General features: G+C 36.3%; 1 protein-coding gene across 2 annotated transcripts in view; it reads left to right on the top strand.

Moving 5' to 3' along the window:
• Nucleotides 1–22,021, top strand: part of PKN2 (protein kinase N2) — a 142,141-nt gene that overhangs the window by 56,757 nt on the left and 63,363 nt on the right. For both annotated transcript variants that reach the window (XM_043460749.1, XM_043460750.1), the window contains exon 3: nucleotides 10,528–10,682. In XM_043460749.1, coding sequence (XP_043316684.1) covers nucleotides 10,528–10,682 — 155 coding nt within the window. The remainder of the gene's footprint in view (nucleotides 1–10,527; nucleotides 10,683–22,021) is intronic.

Raw genomic sequence — 22,021 nt, 5'->3', positions numbered from 1 at the left:
GTCTGTGAGATATTTAAGCTTTTCTAAATCTGAACATGAAACTTCTATTGGGATGTAGGTAAAATCTGAGGAAACTTTCCTTAGGCTGGGAAGTAAAGATTCATTTACATTACTAACCACCAAGAAAATCAAGGAAACAGTTTAAGGCTGAGCCTTAGTTAGGAGTCTTCTATGGATGGGGACTGCACCTGTGTTCTAGAACTCAGCTCATCTTGAAAGCCAACTGCTCAGTTGCGGATTTAGAGAAAATACTAAAAGCACCAAAAACAGTATATCTGTTACTCTACACGTTGTTGGGAAAACTGCTAGCAAATTCCATTTTTACTCATCTTTCTGCCCTTGGAAAATGTTATCCCTAAGGAGAATAACAAGAATAACTAGAGAATTGGAAAAAAACATATACTTCTGGTTCATTGACTAAGCTGAAGTCTTTGAATGTGTGGATCACAACAAACTGGAATATTCTTCAAGAGATGGGGATAGCAGACCACCTTACCTGCCTCCTGAGAAACCTGTATGCAGGACAAGAAGCAACAGTTAGAACTGGACATGGAATAATGGACTGGTTCAAAATTGGGAAAGGAGTACGTCAAGGCTGTATATTGTCACCCTGCTTATTTAACACATATGCAGAGTACATCATCCAAAATGCTGGGCTAGATGAATCACAAGCTGGAATCACAATTGCTGGAAAAATATCAACAACCTCAGATATGCAGATGATACCACTTTAATGGCAGAAAGGGAAGAGAAACTAAAGAGCCTCTGATGAAAGTGAAAGAGGAGAGTGAAAAAGCTGGCTTAAAACTCAACATTCAGAAAGCTAAGATCATGGCATCTGGTCCCATCACTTCATAGCAATAGATGGGGAAACAATGGAAAAAGTGACAGACATTTTTTTCTTGGGCTCCAGAATCACTGTAGATGGTGAACGCAACCATGAAATTAAAAGATGCTTGCTTCTTGGAAGAATAGCTATGTCAAACCTAGACTGTTTTAACAAGCAGAGACGTCACTTTGCCGACAAAGACCCATATAGTCAAAGCAACAGTTTTTCCAGCAGTCAAGTATGGATCTGAGAATTGGACCGTGAAGAAGACTGAGCGCCGAAGAATTGACACTTTCGAACTGTGGTGCTGGAGAAGACTCTTGAGAGTCCTTGGACAGCAAGGAAAGCAAATTAGTCAGTCCTAAAAGAAATCAACCCAGAATATACACATTGTAAGGACTGATGCTGAAGCTGAAGCTCAAATACTTTGGCCACCTGATGCAAAGAACTGACTCATTGGAGAAGACCCTGATGCTTGGAAAAATTGACGGCAAGAGGAGAAGAGTGTGACAGAGGATGATAATGTTCAATGGCGTCACTGACTCAATGAACATGAGTTTGAGCAAACTCAGGGAGATAGTGGTGGACAGAGAGGCCTGGTGTGCTGCAGTCCATGGGGTCGCAAAGTTGGACACGATTTGACAGCTGAACAACAACAACAAGGAGCTTTTAACCATGTCGTATTTTCTGCTGACTTCCAGAGTGGTATTTCAAACCAAGATAGATTTTCTGGGCTTCATCTGAGAATTTATAGCCTTATAACCTTTTGGATAATTACCTGAATATAGGTATTATCCTACTGACTTTGCCTTTTGTCATGTTTAAAGTTGAACTCTTCTTTCCTGGAACACTGCCTCTAAATCTTTCCGCTTTTGTTTTCTGCCCTGTTAATGGCATAACCCCCATAATCTATAAATGAAATCTGATGTTTACTGTAGATTTCATTCTCTCTTTTTACTTTCAGTCTTCAGTGTAAGTCAGTTCACCAAACTTGTAGATTCCACCTCTGACATAGGTCTCAAATTTGTATTCTCAATCCTCACTGCTAAAGCCTCCAAGTTCAGGTTTAATCCAACCTAAACAGTGCTGCCAATAATTTTTACTTAGTATTCAGTTTTGATCCTGTTACTTTCTTGCTTTAAACCTCTCAATGACTTTCCATTCTTTACAGAATAGAGTACAAATTTGTAGCATTACAGAGATACCATCTTCATATAATCTGGCCTCTGTCTCTTACTTCAATTCTGATGCTGTTCCTCCCGAATCTAATTTTCCCATCTCTCCTCCTACCATTTATATTTGCTTTCTCTCTCTCTCTTTTTTTAAATCTTTCTTAACATGTGTGTGGGGTGTTTGTGTGTTTGTATGTGTGTGTGTATTGGCAGAATCTAGGTGATAGGAATATGGGTGCTTACTACACAATTCTTTCAATTCTTCAGTATACTTGAAAATGTTAATGTATGCACACATATACTATTTAGAAATGGGCACACATACCCCTTTATGTAAGTATACAGACTGTATCTGCTATTTGAGAAAAGGAATTTTTTTCTCAAGTCCTTTGCACAATACCTGAATATTCATGATGTAACCAATTCCCTGTGTTAAATTCCCTTTATTCAAAATATCTAGCGTGGTTTCTGTTTGTCAACTAGACTCTTAATGGTATACCTTCTTTCCATACCATATAAGAAATTTAGAATAATTTCAGTCTACTTAACTCCACTTATGTGCTATCATCATTCATATTTTTGTTCTATCATTGTATCTTCAATTCCATAAATTAGATTAATTATTATTTTATATAGTCATTGTTGGTTTACATTTATTTTCTCTCTCTTTTTTTTAAACATTTATTTTTATTTATTTGGCTGCATAGAGTCTTAGTTGTGGCATGTGGGATCTAGTTCCCTAACCAGGAATCGAACCCAGCCCCCCTGTATCAGGAGCACAGAGTCTTAGCCACTGGACCACAAGGGAATTCCCATACATTTATTTTCTTTGTACATCACTTCTTCTTGCTTCTCAGACCTTCCTTCGTTTTGTTTCTTTTTCTTCTTAAAGGTATAGACTTTAGAAAGATATTTTCTCTGGTATATCATTCTAGATTGGCATTTAATTTCTATCAATAGCTGTAAACTATTATTTTATGTCTTCTGGATTGCCCTGTTGTTGAGTAGGCAGCTGCCATCTAATAGTTAAACTGTGCTGATATCCTGCCCTTTCTCCCTAGCTGTTTTTAACAAGCTGTTTGTCTGCAGTGTTCTGTATAATGGTATAGGTTTCCTTTCATTTGATCTGCTTGGGATTTGTTGGATTCCTGAATCTGAGATTTGTGTGTTTCATTGATTATGAGAAGTGCTTAGCCCCTCTCTCTTCAATATTGCTTCTCCTGTATTCTCTCTTCTGTTTCATTTTGGTGCTCCAGTTAGACGAATAGTAATTTCTTCAAGTCTACGTCCATTTCACTAATAATTACTTTCCGCATGTCCAGTTTGCTCTTGACCACATACATTATATTTCTAATTATGCTGTCCATCTATCTATCTATATTTTTTTACTACTACAATTTATGCTTAGTTTTGTTAATCTTTGACAGTCTCTTGCTTTAGTCATTCTTTTAATACCTTTTTAATTTAACTTTACCTATAAAATATACTTTTTCACATTTTGTGCAACATAATGACAACAAATGAAATCTTTGCTATGCTACTCCTAGATTTTTTTCTCACTCGTGGTGAATTTCTTTTCTGCCTGTACTTTGTGATTTCTAATTGTTGTACATTTTCACTGGAACTTTATCTGTGGGAATTATTTTAAGTGCCTATTTTAAGGGATTTAAAGTGCCTTCTTTCAAAAAGGATTTGCATTTGTTTCTGTATGATGCCTGAGAGCATTATTAATCTGAGGCCAATTAAAATTCATGCTTAGTTTTGGCAGGGTCACATAGTATGGTTTCCTGCCTCAAACCTGTATGAGAGTAATAGGAATTTTTTTTTTTTTTAAAGAATATCCATTTCCCTTCCCCCCAGTCACCCCAAGCCAAAGGCAAGTCAACAAATTCAGCTGTTATGGATGACAACTTTTGAGGTTCCTGTCTTTAATCATATTTTTCCTGATCTGACTGACTACTTTGTAAGAGTCCTCAGGCCTTTTCTTGAACTCTTATTAAAATCCAAGCTTTACTTCACTAGGATGATGAGAACCCAATAAGTCCTTTTGTTCAGAAGAGCAAAACCATTCTCAGAAGCACAAAGGTACAAATGTCTACTTATATCTGTCCTGGAATTCTGTCACATGCACCATGAATGCACTACCTCCTCCCTAGCCCCCAAGTGCAAGTAAGTCTGAAAAATCTTGCTTTTTTGGTTTTATTTTCCCCTTAACCTGCCTCTTATTTTAAGCATGAAAGAAGGAGATTACACATGGAGTATTAAGTTAGTCAACCTACCTTGTCAGGTGTTTAAAGACTTCATATATCTCCTAGCTAATTTATTTGAGGTGTCTTGTAGCACTGTGATTTTTTTATAACTAATTGTTCTCTCTTCTAGAGTTATTTTTGTGGAATTATAAATTCCTAAAATGTTCTCCAAAGATATCACACACAAAAAAGACAGTTACAGGCCAATATCACTGATGAACATAGACACTAAAATACTCAATAAAATACTAGCAAATCAAATCCAGCAATACATTAAAAGAATCATGCACAATGATCAAGTGGGATTTAGCCCAGGGATGCAAGGATTTTTCAGTATGCACAAGTCAATCAATGTGATACACAACATTAACAAATTGAAGAAAAAAACTGTATGATCGTCTCAATGGATGCAGAAAAAACTTTTAATAAAATTCAACATCCTTTTATGATAAAAATTCTCCAGAAAATGAGGATGGAGAGAACATACTTAAACATAGGAAAGGCCATATATGGCAGTCCCACAGCTAACATCATACTCAGTGGTGAAAAGTAGAAAGCACTTCCTTCAAGATCAAAAATAAGACAAGATTCTCACCGCTTTTATTTAACATCATTTAGGAAGTCCTAGCCACAGCAATCAGAGGGAGGAAAAAAAAAAAGAGTCCAAATTGGAAAGGAAGAAGTAAAACTGTCATTGTTTCCATATGACATGGTGCTATACATAGCGAATCCTAAAGATGCCACCTAAAGATGCTCATTGATGAATTCAGTAAATTTGCAGGGTACACAATTAATATACAGAGATCTACTGCATTTCTATACATTCACAATGAAAAATCAGAAAGATAAATTAAGGAAACAATCCAATTTACCATTGTATCAACAAGAATAAAATAACTAAGGAGGCAAAAGACCTGTATTGCAAAAACTATAAGATTCTGATGAAAGAAATTGAAGATGACACAGATGGAAAGATATACCTGTTCTTGGACTGGAAGAATCACTATTGTTAAAATGACCATATTACCCAAGGTAATTTACAGATTCATTGCAATCTCTATCAAAATACCAATAACATTTTTCACAGAACTAAAACAATTTTATAATTTATATAGAAACACAAAAGTCCCCAAATAGCCAAAACAGTCAAGAACAGAGCTGTAGGAATCAAGCTCCTTGACGTCAGACTGTACTTCAAAGCTACAGCTATCAAAGCAGTATGGTACTGGCACAGACTCAAGGGAACAGGATAGAAAGCCCAGAAACAAACCCATGTTCCTGTGGTCGATCAGTCTATGACAAAGGAGGCAAGGATATACAATGCAGGAAAGACAGTCTCTTCAGCAAATGGTGCTGGAGAAACTGGACAGCTGCATATAAAAGAATGAAGTTAGAACATTGTCTATCACCATGTACAAAAATAAATTCCAAATGGATTAAAGGCCTATTTAAGTCTAAAAATGTTAAACTTCCAACAAGAAAACAGGCAGAACACTCTTTGACATAAATCATGGTGATTATTTTTTGGAACTGTCTTCTAAAGTAAAGGAAATAAAAGCAAAAATAAACAGATGGGATCTAACTAAAAAGCTTTTGCACAGCAGAGGAAACCATTGACAAAACAAAAAGACAATGTGTTGAATAGGAGAAAATGTTTTCAAATGATATAACTAATAAAGGATTAATACCCAACGTATGTAAACAGCTCATACAACTCAACGCTTTTTAAAAAATTTTAAAATAGGCCAAAGAAATGAGTAGACACTTTGCCAAAGAAGAAATTTAGATGGCCAACAGGCACATGAAAAGATGCTCAGCATTGCTAATCGTCAGGGGAATGCAAATCAAAACCACAAAGATGTCAGAATGGCTATCATCAAAAAGCCTATAAAAAACAAATGTCCACAAGGAGATAGAGAAAAGGGAATCCTTGTACACTGTTGATGGGAATGTAAGTTGGTGGAACCACTGTGGAGAAAAATACGGAGATTTCTCAGAAATAATATGACTCAGTAATTCCACTCCTGGGTATATATAAAAAAAAATCACCAAACCACCAATTCAAAAAAATGCATGCACCCCAATGTTCATAGCAGCATTGTTTATAATAGCCAAAGTATGGAAACAACCTAAGTGTCCATTCACTGTTGAATGGACAAAGCAGCTGTGGGGGTGGGGGTGTGGGGTGTGGGGTTGTGTGTGTGTGTGTAAAGGAATACTACTCAGTCATAAAAAAGAACAAAGTTTTGCCATTGTAGTCACATGGATGGACTTGGAGGACATTGTGCTAAGTGAAATAAGTCAGAAAGATAAATACTATATGATAATGCTTATATGTGGAATTTAAAAAGTATGACAAATGAATATAACATAAAATAAGCAAAGTTGTTGCTAACAGAACAAGCTAGTGGTTACCAGTGGGGAGAGGAAAGTGTGGGGGGACAGTTTAGATGTGGGAGAGTGGGAGGTACAAACTGTTGAGAGTCTGATAAATGCAAGGATGTATAATACAACACTAGTAATTGCAAATATTTTGTAATAACTGTAAATGGAAAGTAACCTTTAAAAATTGTATAAAAGTTTTTTAAAAATTTAAAAACAAAAAAACTAGAGAAAGTAGCAGGTTGAAAGAGAAAACAGCTGAAGTCTAAAGAATCCAGCACAGTGTTTTTCTAACCTCTAAATGAATAAAAAGTGGGCTTTATAAAACAAGACATTTCTAAAGTTGAATTTCTGACTTGGCATATACTTGTGACTTTTGCAAATTACTTAGCCTCTCTGAGTATGCTTTTTTATTAGTAAAATGAGGTTATGTTACAAAATTTGTGAGTTCCTTTGGAGATTAGATGGCAGAAATATCGGCTGCTTCACTGAGCCCTGACATGTAATTTTATTGAGCCCTACATTTTTGCCTAAGCACTATTCAGGATTTATCTCCACAATAACACCCAATTGGTGGTTAGATAATTATAACACAGATATTAAGTATCTGATTAAGATCACACCAATAAGTAACAGTCACAGGATTTTAACTCAGACATTCTGACCTCAAGAGCCCAGACTCTTAACCATTGTGTTCTTTCTTTTTTGAAATTTTGTTTATTTATTGGCTGTGCTGGGTCTTTGTTGTTGGGTGCGGGCTTTCTATAGTTACGGCAAGTGAGGGCTAGCTACTCTTCGTCTTGGTGTATGGTCTTCTTGTGGAGCACAGGTTCAGTAGTTGTGGCACACAGGGCTTATTTTCCCTATGGCATGTGGAATCTTCCCCGATCAGGGATCAAACCTGTGTTCTTTGCATTGATTGATAAGCGAATTCTCAGCCACTTAACTGTCAGGGAAGTCCACCAGCGTGTTATTTCTTATGTTCTTAAAATTCTTTTAAAACTCAAGGTGTAATTTTCTGTGGAAACAGTACTAGACATAATAATATTATTAGAAATTCACCAACTGATAGAATGAATGGATATTTCAATGTCTTGGACAGTGTGCTGTAATGTGCAAGAATTTCTTATTTAGTATCTTCAATAGTTTGTAATCTAGTTTCTATGTAAATGCTTCCAGAGACAAAGGATTTTATTACATTTTTAAAGTAAACCATTTAATTTTTAGATAACTCAAAATCTAAGGAATTTTTCTTTTCCTGGGATAAAAGTTTTGCTATCACTACCTTTACCCATTGTTTCTAATTCTCTACCCTGTGAGAAGATTGTGAAAGGATAGCTTCTTTCATAGTTTTTTAAATGTTTAGGCAAGAATCATTTCTCTTTCTCACTATAAGCTAAACACCATCAAGTATTTTATAAGCAATACATTTCCATATGTGTCTCTATTGAGGACCTTTTAACTCTGCATTCCAGTTCTTTTAAAAAATGTGCTTACTAGAAATTAACTTTAAGTACCAGATTTTGTATAATTTTAAGTTTTTTCCAAGAGTCTTGGATCATTTATGTTTTTAAAAAAAGGAAATGGAGGAGAAAACATAATTGTTCACAAATCTGAATATACTTTTTAGTCATTACTGTAATGTGCATTTGATTTATGTATTCAGCAAACACTTGTACACTGACTAGTTCTAGTTAATGTTTATTGGATTTACTATGCACCATGCCCTTTTCTAAGCTCTTTACACATAACATTTAGTCACAATAATTCTGTGGGGTAGAGGTCATTTTCACTATTTAACAGATGAGAAATATGAGACATAGAGCTATTAGCTAATTCATCCCATATCTCATGGTTTGTACTAAATCTCAGGGTCAAAACTGAGATTCAGACCTAGGCACAATCTCTGAAGTGTGTGTGTGTGGGTGTGTTAGTGTGTGTATTTATGTCTTAATCTAGGCTACTTTAACAAAATACCATAGGGACTTCGCCAGTGGTCTAATGGTAATGCTCCACACTCCAAATGAGGGGGCCTGGGTTTGATCCCTGTCCAGGGAACTAAGATTACACACACCACTACTGAGCCCGTGTGCTGCAACTCCTGAGCCCACACGCTGGGCTAGAGAAGCCCTTGTGCAGCAACACACACCCAGTGAAGCCAAAATAAATAGTAGATAAAAATATAATAATAATTAAAGGAACTACTTCTTAGCAATTAAAAAAAAAGAATGTAAACAAAATTTTAATTGTTTTAAATTCTTTTTGTTTAAAGAATTTAAACAAAATACCATACACTATGGTATTTAAACAAAATACCATAAACTAGAAATTTGTTTCTCATAGTACTGGAGGCTGAGAAGGCCAAGATTAAGGTGCCAACATAGAGTTATAATGATGGCCCTCTTCCTCGTTTGTAGACATCTTTTCACCATATCCTCACGTAACTAAGGGAGACTGCCCTTATGACCTCATCACTCCTGAAAGCCTCACCTCCAAGTTCTCTGACATTAGAGGTTCAACATATGAATTTTGGGGGGTGAACAAACATTCTGTCCCTAGAAATATGTTTTATAGTTCTTTTGTGTGCCTGAAAAATTATCTACCTTTTAGAGTAGTTTTAAGTGTATGTCACTTACAAAAAAAACCAACTTTTGGATCAGCTCATTTGTAATATGAGAGTTCAGTAACAATAAAAACCATTCATGAATTTGAATCCTAGCTAATAACTGTAACTTTACCTATTTCCTGATGTGTAAAGTGTGCCTAATATCTGTCTCAAATGGTTGTTTCTCTTAAAGAATTAATATGCATATATACACGTGTTAGTGTGTATAAATTATACTGTTAAATATGTAAGTATACACAGAGTCTAGTACACATGTTTACAAGACTTATAAATGGCTAAAAGGTAGCATAGCACCGCAATTATTAGGCTAGACTTTGGAACAGAGCTGACTTACGAGCTGTATGACCTTGGGCAAGTTTCTTAACTTCCCTGTGCTGTAGTTTTTTTTCTGTAATATAGGTATAATACTTGTTATAGGGCGGTTATGAGGCCTAGTGAGTCAAGAAAGTCCTTAGATCAGGACTTACACCTTGTAAAGTAGCTATATAAATTATAAAATGGTATTATTTTTTATCAGTATATAACATAGTATCTGTATTTTTGTAAGTTCATTAACTTGGTGTGGATAAAACACAAAATAATGAACTTCAGTATGAAGAATTTTAGATATGTGGTCAAATTATTAGATGTGTTTCAACAATAATGGATTACTAAGAATAATTAGAAGGTTTTATTTGAAGTTTTTGTTTTTGTTTCCAAATAAAAGTACCATGGTATGCTTTATGAAAAGCAGTGGACTTGAATTTTTGGTCTTCCTACACCCACTACCATCATAGTAGAAAATAAAATGTGAAGGCTTTATGCATACACTTAGATTATTACTTAATTAATGCTAGTGTGATATTTGAAGTACCCTTAGTCCTGTTTATAAGTAATTATTTTAGTAGAGTTTGTTTGAGAATGCTTTGTTTTCTAACCAGTCAGGTAATAAGTAGGGAATTTAGTTTAATTGTTGAACAGATTAGTCAAAATGATTTGATTTAATTATAAAGTAATTGTGCTAGTAAAACTTTGAATAGTGATTAAACTCAGCTTCAGACTCAGGATAGTCACTTCTATAGTATCCTTGGCAGGTGGTCCTACAACTCTACTTGAATATTTTCCTGACTTAAATTCTCATATTATCTGTAAGCATAAGGAGATTCTATTTAAATGACTTTAAGCTTATCTCAAACTTTATAATTCTTTATTCTTTGAAAATATTAACTTGCAATTTTAAGCAGCAATTGATCCTAGTAAATAATTTTTAACATACTATTTGACTTACAGATTGCCCACGGACTCCAGATACTCCCAGTAGTGACTCTCGTTGTTCCACCAGCAATAATAGGTTGATGGCCTTACAAAAACAATTGGATATAGAACTTAAAGTAAAACAAGGTGCAGAGAACATGATACAGATGTATTCAAATGGATCCTCAAAGGTAAGTACAGTAAATAAATGTAGGTGTATATAGTTGATTCTCATTATTCACAGATTTCCCCATGTGTGAATTAGCCTACCTGATAAAATTTATTTGAAACCCAGAATCAGAATTTGTGGCACTTTCACAGTCATTTGTGTACAGGGAACAGAGGTATAAAAAATTTATCTGATGTGAATGTTCACAGTTGATGTGAACAAGATGATACTCTTCTTGTTTAAGCTCTTACACTGTAAACAAGTATCCTTTTCATGGTTTGTTTAGCACTACATTTTTTGCATTTTTGTACTTTTCATGATTTTACAGTTTAAGCACTGTATTAGGATTTCTGAAATCTCTTTAACCTCCAAATTTATAAGTATTGACAACAAAACAAGTTGGAAACTATAAAGATTTCTAAAGTAATACTTTCTGAATTGCTCATTTCTTCCAAAATCAATCAGTAAAATTTTTTTAAGTAGAATTGTCTGAGTAAAGGGTGCAGAGGAAACCGCAACTTTTCTGTAAATCTATAGTTGTTCTGTTAATAAAACAAAAAATTTATTTAAAAACATTTAAGCTATAATGAGCTTTCCATCACTACATACAGATCTTTAAGAAAGAACAAATGAAAAGAGAAGACATTCTATTGTTAATGATTGGACTCATCTTTGGGTGTTTAGGGAATCTGGTATGGGCATGTTACTCCTAATTGAAAACTAGTGTTACAGGGAGCACTTGTTACTAATGGGAATGTGTTCTTTTTCTGAGATATAATGTGAAAGAGAAAATGTTAGGAACAACCAAACCAGTTTAACATGAAGGTCCTTTCCAATCTAAGGTTCTATAGTTTTATAATTTTCAAAAAGTCTTAGAAAAGTGGATTTATTATAAAATCCACCCTTTTACTTTCTACTTATTTATTTTAAAGATTTTTGTCTCTGTGAATTAGTTTCTTCCATATTTTAATAGAGATTTCATAATTTCAGAATAAAAGTGAGTAGGATTTTTTTTTTTTTTTAAGTTTAGCAAGAATTTAAAATTGGGGGAAGAGAAGGGGACAGTGGGAGTCTTTGCTTGGAGACATGTACCCTACCTACGTGTGTGTGTGTGTGTTAGTCGCTCGGTTGTGTTCGACTCTGCGACCCTACGGACTGTATCCTGCCAGGCTCTTTCTGTCCATGGAATTCTCCAGGCAAGAATAGTGGAGTGGGTTGCCATTCCCTTCTCCAGGGGATTTTCCCTACCCTACCAAACATGGGTCTTCTACTTTGCAGGCAGATTCTTTACTATCTGAACTACCAGGGAAGCCCCTAATGCAATTTGTGAAAATGCTGAAAAGAGAGAAATGTGTATATGTTATAAATAACATTTTTTTAAGCTTAATTGTGAAAATTAGCTTCAGTATATGCCATATTTCAAAATAATTTTAAAATTACTTTTAGAGAAATATATTTGTTCCTACTTGATATATTATTTACATGATCTAATACTATACTACTTCACTAACTTTGAACTTTTATTATGGGGTAGTAGAGTTGGTTTTTCTCTGTTATTTTTTAGTATTGATCATTAGTTTGGGTTTTTGTTTTTGTTTTATTCCCACTTTTATCAAATGTTATTTTGGGCTTCCTTTTTTAGAAGGTAAATATGGTGTTCTTGAAACTGTGAATGCAAACATATTATACTCAGTGTTTTGAAATGGAAACATTCTGGAGTAAACTTTTAACCTAGGATTAGATTAGATTTTAACCTAGGGATTAGATTGAGAGATTGATGAATCCTTGAAGTTATAAGCAAACTGTAGCCTGCCAGGCTCCTCTGTCCATGGGATTTTCCAGGCAAAGATACTGCAGTGGGTTGCCATTTCCTTCTTCAGGGGATCATCCTGACCCAGGGACTGAATCTGCATCTCCTGCATTGGCAGGCGGGTTCTTTACCACTGAGCCACCGGAGAATCCCCAATATTCTGATACATAAGATGAATAAGAGGATGAATAAGAGTGCCACAGGTTTCACCATATTCTCAAAGTGGTCTGTAAGCAACACCCTCCCTTACCCAAATTTAATAGATTTATGGATGTATTAAAAGGAAAACATAACTTATAATAACCACAGGTTGAAAAATAAACAGGCCTGTGAGTAGCCTGATAAAACAAATGGATAATTTCCAGTAACCTTTTATTTTTAATTAGATTCATTAATTTGAGAAGGGGTCAAGTTCAATATCCAGAGCATATCAACAGCCATTATAGTCTCTGAGATAGTTCTGTGAGTTATTCTTGTCTAGATTTGGTTCTAATAGTAATAGTCATCAGTTCTAGCAGTTATTTTCAATGAAAAGCCATGACCTAATGGGGAAATACCTGAATCTCCACAAAGGCACAATAAGACTTTTTCTTTTTTCCTTTTCCTCCACTGAAAGAACTTTAAGCAATGAGATATAGTGAGAGGTGTAGCTAGCATAAAGACAAACCAGATTATAAGTACTTTGTACAAAATTAAGCAGTTGAGATTCTATCTTATAAGATGTGTGGAGCTGTTGAAAGACTTTTAGCAAAGAAAATGCATGTTCAGATTTAAAATTTAGATCGTTCACATCCATCTTCCTAAGACTTGGAAAATTAATGAGAGGGTCAAGTCTACAGACAGCAAGTTTAGGGAAGCTTTTGTAGTAGTTCAGGTTAAACATGCTTAAAGCCTCTTGTAGCACCAGTAGAAAAAAAAAAAAAGAAGACAGTCAAGCAGTTTTGGTAGAATAAATATGTGCTGTCTGGATATGAGGAAGAAGGCAGAGTCAGAGATGATTCTTAGATTGGTTATGTGAACAGACTGATAAATGGTAGTATCCTTCACAAAGATAGGTAATTCTTAATGAGGAGCAGATTTAGGGATAGGTATGATGAATTCAGTTAGGCAGTAGTTAGTCCTCTTCAGAACTTTGGTTATTGGATTCTGTGATCCAGTTTTTACCCCCGTACATGTTAGAGTGTGATTTGTCCTTGTGAAAGGTAAGTCAGATATTTTCACATGCTTATTAAAAACCCTGCAGGGACTTTCTAGTAATTTTCGAACAAAATCTTACAAAAGAGTCCTTACTGTGATTCTGCAAGTTTGTACATGATTTACCCCTGGCTACCTTGCTACCTTATCTTCTAAAACCCTCTCATTCTCCCTCGTTACACTCTAGCCATATTGGCTTCTTTGCTATCTTTTGAACATACCAAGCACACTTACCTCAGAGCCTTTGCGTTTACTGTCTCTGCCTAGATGCTCTTCTCCTAAGTACTTTCATGGCTTTCTCACTTCATTGAAATCTCTGCTGATATGGTACCACTTCAAAAAGTTCTTCATTACTATCCTATGTAAAATAGCACCCCCTGCCTCTCTTTATCCCTTTCACTGCATCACCTCTACCTGAAATAATAATTTACACAACTTCTTTATCTATTTTCAACATCAGAGTGCAACTTCATGGCTCTTAAGTAGTACATTGATTTTCATAATAATTTCTGAGGGCTTGATAAGACATGTTGAAGAAATGTTCCCTGTTCATATATTCAGATGACAGACCAAGCTGTTCATTAATATATTGGATTATTTCTAGCCTCTACCACTTTTGAAAAAAAATGCTTCTAAGTTTTTTCATTCCTGTTCATCATTGAAAGTACCTGACCATCTATCTAGGCCTCCCTTTCTCAGTCTTTTAAAACAGATAGTCAGTGGGAATTTGTATGACTCAGGGAACTCAAACAGGGGTTCTGTAATAACCTAGCTAGAGGGGTGGGATGGGGAGAGAGTTTCAAGAGGGAGGGGACATGTGTATACCTACGGCAGATTCATGTTACTTGGCAGACACCAACAAAATTCTGTAAAGCAATTATCCTTCAGTAAAAAATAAAAATAAAGCTAATATACTCCAGTCTTATATATACCAAGGGAACATTTCATGCAAAGATGGGCTCAATAAATGACAGAAATGATATGGACCTAACAGAAGCGGAAGATATTAAGAAGAGGTGGCAAGAATACACAGAAGAACTATACAAAAAAGATCTTCACGACCCAGATAATCATGATGGTATGATCACTCACCTAGAGCCAGACATCCTGGAATGTAAAGTCAAGTGGGCCTTAGGAAGCATCACTATGAACAAAGCTAGTGGATGTGATGGAATTCCAATTGAGATGTTTCAAATCCTAAAAGATGATGCTGTGAAAGTGCTGCACTCAATATACCAGCAAATTTTGAAAACTCAGCAGTGGCCACAGGACTGGAAAAGGTCAGTTTTCATTCCAATCCCAAAGAAAGGCAATTCCAAAGAAGGTTCAAACTACCGCACAATTCTACTCATCTCACATGCTAGCAAAGTAGTGCTCAAAATTCTCCAAGCCAGGCTTCAACAGAACGTGAACTGTGAATTACAGATGTTTAAGCTAGTTTTAGGAAAGACAGAGGAATCAGAGATCAAACTGCCAACATCCTCTGGATCATTGAAAAAGCAAGATGGTTCCAGAAAAACATCTATTTCTGCTTTATTGACTGTGCCAAAGCCTTTGACTGTGTGGATCACCACAAACTGTGGAAAATTCTTAAAGAGGTGGGATTACAGACCACCTCACCTGCCTGTTGAGAAATCTGTATGCAGGTCAGAAAGCCTCAGTTAGAACTAGACATGGAACAACAGACTGGTTCCAAATAGGAGACGGAGTACGTCAAGGCTGTATATTGTCACCCTGCTTGTTTAACTTATATGCAGAGTACATCATGAGAAACGCTGGGCTGGAGGAAGCACAAGTTGTAATCAAGACTGCTGGGAGAAATATCAATAACCTCAAGATATGCAGATGACACCACCCTTATGGCAGAAAATGAAGTAAAGAGCCTCTTGATGAAAGTGAAAGAGGAGAGTAAAAAAAGTTGGCTTAAAGCTCAACATTCAGAAAACTAAGATCATGGCATCTGGTCCCATCACTTCATGGCAAATAGATGGGGAAACAGTGACAGACCTTATTTTTTGGGGCTCGAAAATCACTGCAGATGGTGACTGCAGCCATGAAATTAAAAGATGCTTACTCTTTGGAAGAAAAGTTATGACCAACCTAGACAGGATATTAAAAAGCAGAGACATTACTTTGCTGAAAAAGGTCCGTCTAGTCAAGGCTGTGGTTTTTCCAGTGGTCATGTATGGATGAGAGAGTTGAACTATAAAGAAAGCTGAGCGCCAAAGAATGGATGCTTTTTGTTGTTGGTGGTGGTGGTTCCCTCACTTCTTATCCATTTGTTTTTATTAGTTGGAGACTAATTACAATGTTGTAGTGGTTTTTGCCATACATTGACATGAATCAGCCATGGATTTACATGTATTCCCCATCCCGATCCCCTCTCCCATCTCCCTCTCCACCCGATACCTCTGGGTCTTCCCAGTGCACCAGCCCTGAGCACTTGTCTCATGCATCCAACCTGGGCTGGTGATCTGTTTCACCCTAGATAATATACATGTTTCGATGCTGTTCTCTCGAAACATCCCACCCTCGCCCTCTCCCACAGAGTCCCAAAGTCTGTTCTGCACATCTGTGTCTCTTTTTCTGTTTTGCATATAGGGTTATCATTACCATATTTCTAAATTCCATATATATGTGTTAGTATACTGTATTGGTCTTTATCTTTCTGGCTTACTTCACTCTGTATAATGGGCTCCAGTTTCATCCATCTCATTAGAACTGATTCAAAGGAATTCTTTTTAATGGCTGAGTAATATTCAATGGTGTATATGTACCACAGCTTCCTTATCCATTTGTCTGCTGATGGACATCTAGGTTGCTTCCATGTCCTGGCTATTATAACAGTGCTGCGATGAACATTGGGGTGCACATGTCTCTTTCAGATCTGGTTTCCTCGGTGTATGCCCAGAAGTGGGATTGCTGGGTCATATGGCAGTTCTAATTCCAGTTTTTTAAGAAATCTCCACACTGTTCTCCATAGCGGCTGTACTAGTTTGCATTCTCACCAACAGTGTAAGAGGGTTCCCTTTTCTCCACACCCTCTCCAGCATTTATTGCTTGTAGACTTTTGGATAGCAGCCATCCTGACTGGCCTGTAATGGTACCTCATTGTGGTTTTGATTTGCATTTCTCTGATAATGAGTGATGTTGAGCATCTTTTCATGTGTTTGTTAGCCATCTGTATGTCTTCTTTGGAGAAATGTCTGTTTAGTTCTTTGGCCCATTTTTTGATTGGGTCATTTATTTTTCTGGAATTGAGCTGCAGGAGTTGCTTGTATATTTTTGAGATTAATCCTTTGTCTGTTTCTTCATTCGCTATTATTTTCTCCCAATCTGAGGGCTGTCTTTTCACCTTGCTTATAGTTTCCTTTGTTGTGCAAAAGTTTTTCAGTTTAATTAGGTCCCATTTGTTTAGTTTTGCTTTTATTTCCAATATTCTGGGAGGTGGGTCATAGAGGATCCTGCTGTGATTTATGTCAGAGAGTGTTTTGCCTATGTTCTCCTCTAGGAGTTTTATAGTTTCTGGTCTTACATTTAGATCTTTAATCCATTTTGAGTTTATTTTTGTGTATGGTGTTAGAAAGTGTTCTAGTTTCATTCTTTTACAAGTGGTTGACCAGTTTTCCCAGCACCACTTGTTAAAGAGGTTGTCTTTTTTCCATTGTATATCCTTGCCTCCTTTGTCAAAGATAAGGTGTCCATAGGTTCGTGGATTTATCTCTGGGCTTTCTATTCTGTTCCATTGATCTATATTTCTGTCTTTGTGCCAGTACCATACTGTCTTGATGACTGTGGCTTTGTAGTAGAGTCTGAAGTCAGGCAGGTTGATTCCTCCAGTTCCATTCTTCTTTCTCAAGATTACTTTGGCTATTCGAGGTTTTTTGTATTTCCATACAAATTGTGAAATTATTTGTTCTAGTTCTGTGAAAAATACCGTTGGTAGCTTATAGGGATTGCATTGAATCTATAGATTGCTTTGGGTAGTATAGCCATTTTGACAATATTGATTCTTCCAATCCATGAACATGGTATGTTTCTCCATCTGTTTGTGTCCTCTTTGATTTCTTTCATCAGTGTTTTATAGTTTTCTATGTATAGGTCTTTTGTTTCTTTAGGTAGATATACTCCTAAGTATTTTATTCTTTTTGTTGCAATGGTGAATGGTATTGTTTCCTTAATTTCTCTTTCTGTTTTTTCATTGTTAGTGTATAAGAATGCAAGGGATTTCTGTGTGTTAATGTTATGTCCTGCAACTTTACTATATTCGTTGATGAGCTCTAGTAATTTTCTGGTAGAGTCTTTAGGGTTTTCTATGTAGAGAATCATGTCATCTGCAAACAGCGAGAGTTTCACTTCTTCTTTTCTTATCTGGATTCCTTTTGCTTCTTTTTCTGCTCTGATTGCTGTGGCCAAAACTTCTAAAACTATGTTGAATAGTAGTGGTGAGAGTGGGCACCCGTGCCTTGTTCCTGATTTTAGGGGAAATGCTTTCAATTTTTCACCATTGAGGGTAATGCTTGCAGTGGGTTTGTCATATATAGCTTTTATTATGTTGAGGTATGTTCCTTCTATTCCTGCTTTCTGGAGAGTTTTAATCATAAATGAGTGTTGAATTTTGTCAAAGGCTTTCTCTGCATCTATTGAGATAATCATATGGTTTTTATCTTTCAATTTGTTAATGTGGTGTATTACATTGATTGATTTGCGGATATTAAAGAATCCTTGCATTCCTGGGATAAAGCCGACTTGGTCATGGTGTATGATTTTTTTAATATGTTGTTGGATTCTGTTTGCTAGAATTTTGTTAAGGATTTTTGCATCTATGTTCATCAGTGATATTGGCCTGTAGTTTTCTTTTTTTGTGGCATCTTTGTCTGGTTTTGGAATTAGGGTGATGGTGGCCTCATAGAATGAGTTTGGAAGCTTACCTTCATCTGCAATTTTCTGGAAGAGTTTGAGTAAGATAGGTGTTAGCTCTTCTCTAAATTTTTGGTAGAATTCAGCTGTGAAGCCATCTGGTCCTGGGCTTTTGTTTGCTGGAAGATTTCTGATTAGAGTTTTGATTTCCTTGCTTGTGATGGCTCTGTTAAGATCTTCTATTTCTTCCTGGTTCAGTTTTGGAAAGTTATACTTTTCTAAGAATTTGTCCATTTCATCCAAGTTGTCCATTTTATTGGCATAGAGCTGCTGGTAGTAGTCTCTTACGATCCTTTGTATTTCAGAGTTGTCTGTTGTGATCTCTCCATTTTCAGTCCTAATTTTCTTAATTTGGTTCTTCTCCCTGTGTTTCTTAATGAGTCTTGCTAACGGTTTGTCAATTTTATTTTTTCAAAAAACCAGCTTTTAGCTTTGTTGATTTTTGCTGTGGTCTCTTTAGTTTCTTTTGCATTTATTTCTGCCCTAATTTTTAAGATTTCTTTCCTTCTACTAACCCTGGGGTTCTTCATTTCTTCCTTCTCTAGTTGCTTTAGGTAGAGTTAGGTTATTTATTTGACTTTTTTCTTGTTTCTTCAGGTAAGCTGGTAATGCTGTGAACCTTCCCCTTAGCACTGCTTTTACAGTGTCCCATAGGTTTTGGGTTGTTGTGTTTTCATTTCCATTCGTTTCTATGCATATTTTGATTTCTTGTTTCATTTCTTCTATGATTTGTTGGTTATTCAGAAGTGTGTTATTTAGCCTCCATATGTTTGAATTTTTAATAATTTTTTTCCTGTAATTGAGATCTAATCTTACTGTACTGTGGTCAGAAAAGATGACTGGAATGATTTCAATTTTTTTGAATTTACCAAGGCTAGATTTATGGCCCAGGATGTGATCTATTCTGGAGAAGGTTCCGTGTGCACTTGAGAAAAAGGTGAAATTGATTGTTTTGGGGTGAAATGTCCTATAGTTATCAATTAGGTCTAGCTGGTCCATTGTGCCATTTAAAGTTTGTGTTTCCTTGTTAATTTTCTGTTTAGTTGATCTATCCATAGTTGTGAGTGGGGTATTAAAGTCTCCCACTATTATTGTGTTACTATTAATTTCCACTTTCATACTCATTAGCGTTTGCCGTACATATTGCGGTGTTCCTATGTTGGGTGCATATATATTTATAATTGTTATATCTTCTTGGATTGATCCTTTGATCATTATATAGTGTCCTTCTTTGCCTCTTTTCACAGCCTTTATTTTAAAGTCTATTTTATCTAATATGAGTATTGCGACTCCTGCTTTCTTTTGGTCTCCGTTTGCATGAAATGTTTTTTTCCAGCCCTTCACTTTTAGTCTGTGTCCCTTGTTTTGAGGTGGATCTCTTGTAGACAGCATATATAGGGGTCTTGTTTTTGTATCCATTCAGCCAGTCTTTGTCTTTTGGTTGGGGCATTCAACCCATTTATATTTACTAGGTAATTATTGATAAGTATGGTCCCGTTGCCATTTACTTTGTTGTTTTGGGTTCACGTTTATACAGCCTTTCTGCATTTCCTGTCTAGAGAAGATCCTTTAGCATTTGTTGGAGAGCTGGTTTGGTGGTGCTGAGTTCTCTCAGCTTTTGCTTGTCTGTAAAGCTTTTGAATTCTCCTTCATATCTGGGTGAGGTCCTTGCTGGGTACAGTAATCTAGGTTGTAGGTTATTCTCTTTCATTACTTTAAATATGTCCTGCCATTCCCTTCTGGCCTGAAGGGTTTCTATTGATAGATCAGCTGGTATCCTTATGGGAATCCCTTTGTGTGTTATTTGTTGTTTCTCCCTTACTGCTTTTAATATTTGTTCTTTGTGTTTGATCTTTGTTAATTTGATTAATATGTGTCTTGGGGTGTTTCGCCTTGGGTTTATCCTGTTTGGGACTCTCTGGGTTTCTTGGACCTGTGTGACTATTTCCTTCCCCAATTTAGGGAAGTTTTCAGCTATTATCTCCTCGAGTATTTTCTCATGGCCTTTCTTTTTGTCTTCTTCTTCTGGGACTCCTATGATTCGAATGTTGGGGCGTTTCACATTGTCCCAGAGGTCCCTGAGGTTGTCCTCATTTCTTTTGATTCTTTTTTCTTTTTTCCTCTTTGCTTCATTTATTTCCACCATTTTATCTTCTACCTCACTTATCCTATCTTCTGCCTCTGTTATTATACTGTTGGTTCCCTCCAGAGGGTTTTTGATCTCATTTATTGCATTATTCATTTTTAATTGACTTTTTTATTTCTTCTAGGTCCTTGTTAAACATTTCTTGCATCTTCTCAATCTTTGTCTCCAGACTATTTATCTGTAACTCCATTTTGTTTTTTTTGTTTTTTTTTGCCCATTACTTGCTTTTATTTTTATTTTTTTTTTTTTTATTTATTTATTTTTTTGGTTTTGTCATACATTGATATGAATCAGCCATAGATTTACACGTATTCCCCATCCCAATCCATTTTGTTTTTAAGATTTTGGATCATTTTTATTATCATTATTCTAAATTCTTTTTCAGGTAGATTCCCTATCTTCTCCTCTTTCGTTTGACTTGGTGGGCATTTTCCATGCTCCTTTACCTGTTGGTATTTCTCTGCCTTTTCATCTTGTTTAGATTGCTGTGTCTGGAGTGGGCTTTCTGTATTCTGGTGGTCTGTGGTTCCTTTTTATTGTGGAGGTTTCACCCAGTGGGAGGGGTTGGACAATTGGCTTATCAAGGTTTCCTGGTTAGGGAAGCGTGCGTCAGTGTTCTGGTGCGTGGAACTGGATTTCTTCTCTCTGGAGTGCAATGGAGTGTCCAGTAGTGAGTTTTGAGATGGGTCTATGTGTTAGGTGTAACTTTGGGCAGCCTGTATGTTGACGTTCAGGGCTATGTTCCTGCGTTGCTGGAGAATTTGCGTGGTATGTCTTGCTCTGGAACTTATTGGCTCTTGGGTGGTGGTTGGTTACAGTGTAGGTATGGAGGCTTTTTGATGGTCTCTTATTACTTAATGTTCCCTGTAGTCAGGAGTTCTCTGGTGTTCTCAGGTTTTGGGCTTAAGTCTCCTGCCTCTGGATTTCAGTCTTATTCTTCCAGTAGTCTCAAGACTTCTGCAACTATACAGCACTGATAATAAAACTTCTAGGTTAATGGTGAAAAGATTCTCCCTTGTGAGGGACACCCAGAGAGGTTCACAGAGTTACATGAAGAAGAGGAGAGGGAGGAGGGAGATAGAGATGAGCAGGAGGAGAAAAGGGGGCACTTAAGAGTAGAGAGACAGATCTACGCAGCTGTCTGTTCCCAGAGTGTTCTCCGTAGCCCAGACACCCACAGAGATTCACAGAATTGGATTGGGAAGAGAAGGGGGAGGGAGGAAATAGAGGTGATCTGAGGGAGAAAACGGAGAGTCAAAAGTGGGAGAGAGTAATCAACACACTCCTTAGT

Source organism: Cervus canadensis, chromosome 2, assembly GCF_019320065.1.
Source record: "Cervus canadensis isolate Bull #8, Minnesota chromosome 2, ASM1932006v1, whole genome shotgun sequence".
In the NCBI taxonomy this organism is placed as follows: Eukaryota; Metazoa; Chordata; class Mammalia; order Artiodactyla; family Cervidae; genus Cervus; species Cervus canadensis.
This window is presented reverse-complemented; position numbering and strand designations above follow the sequence as displayed.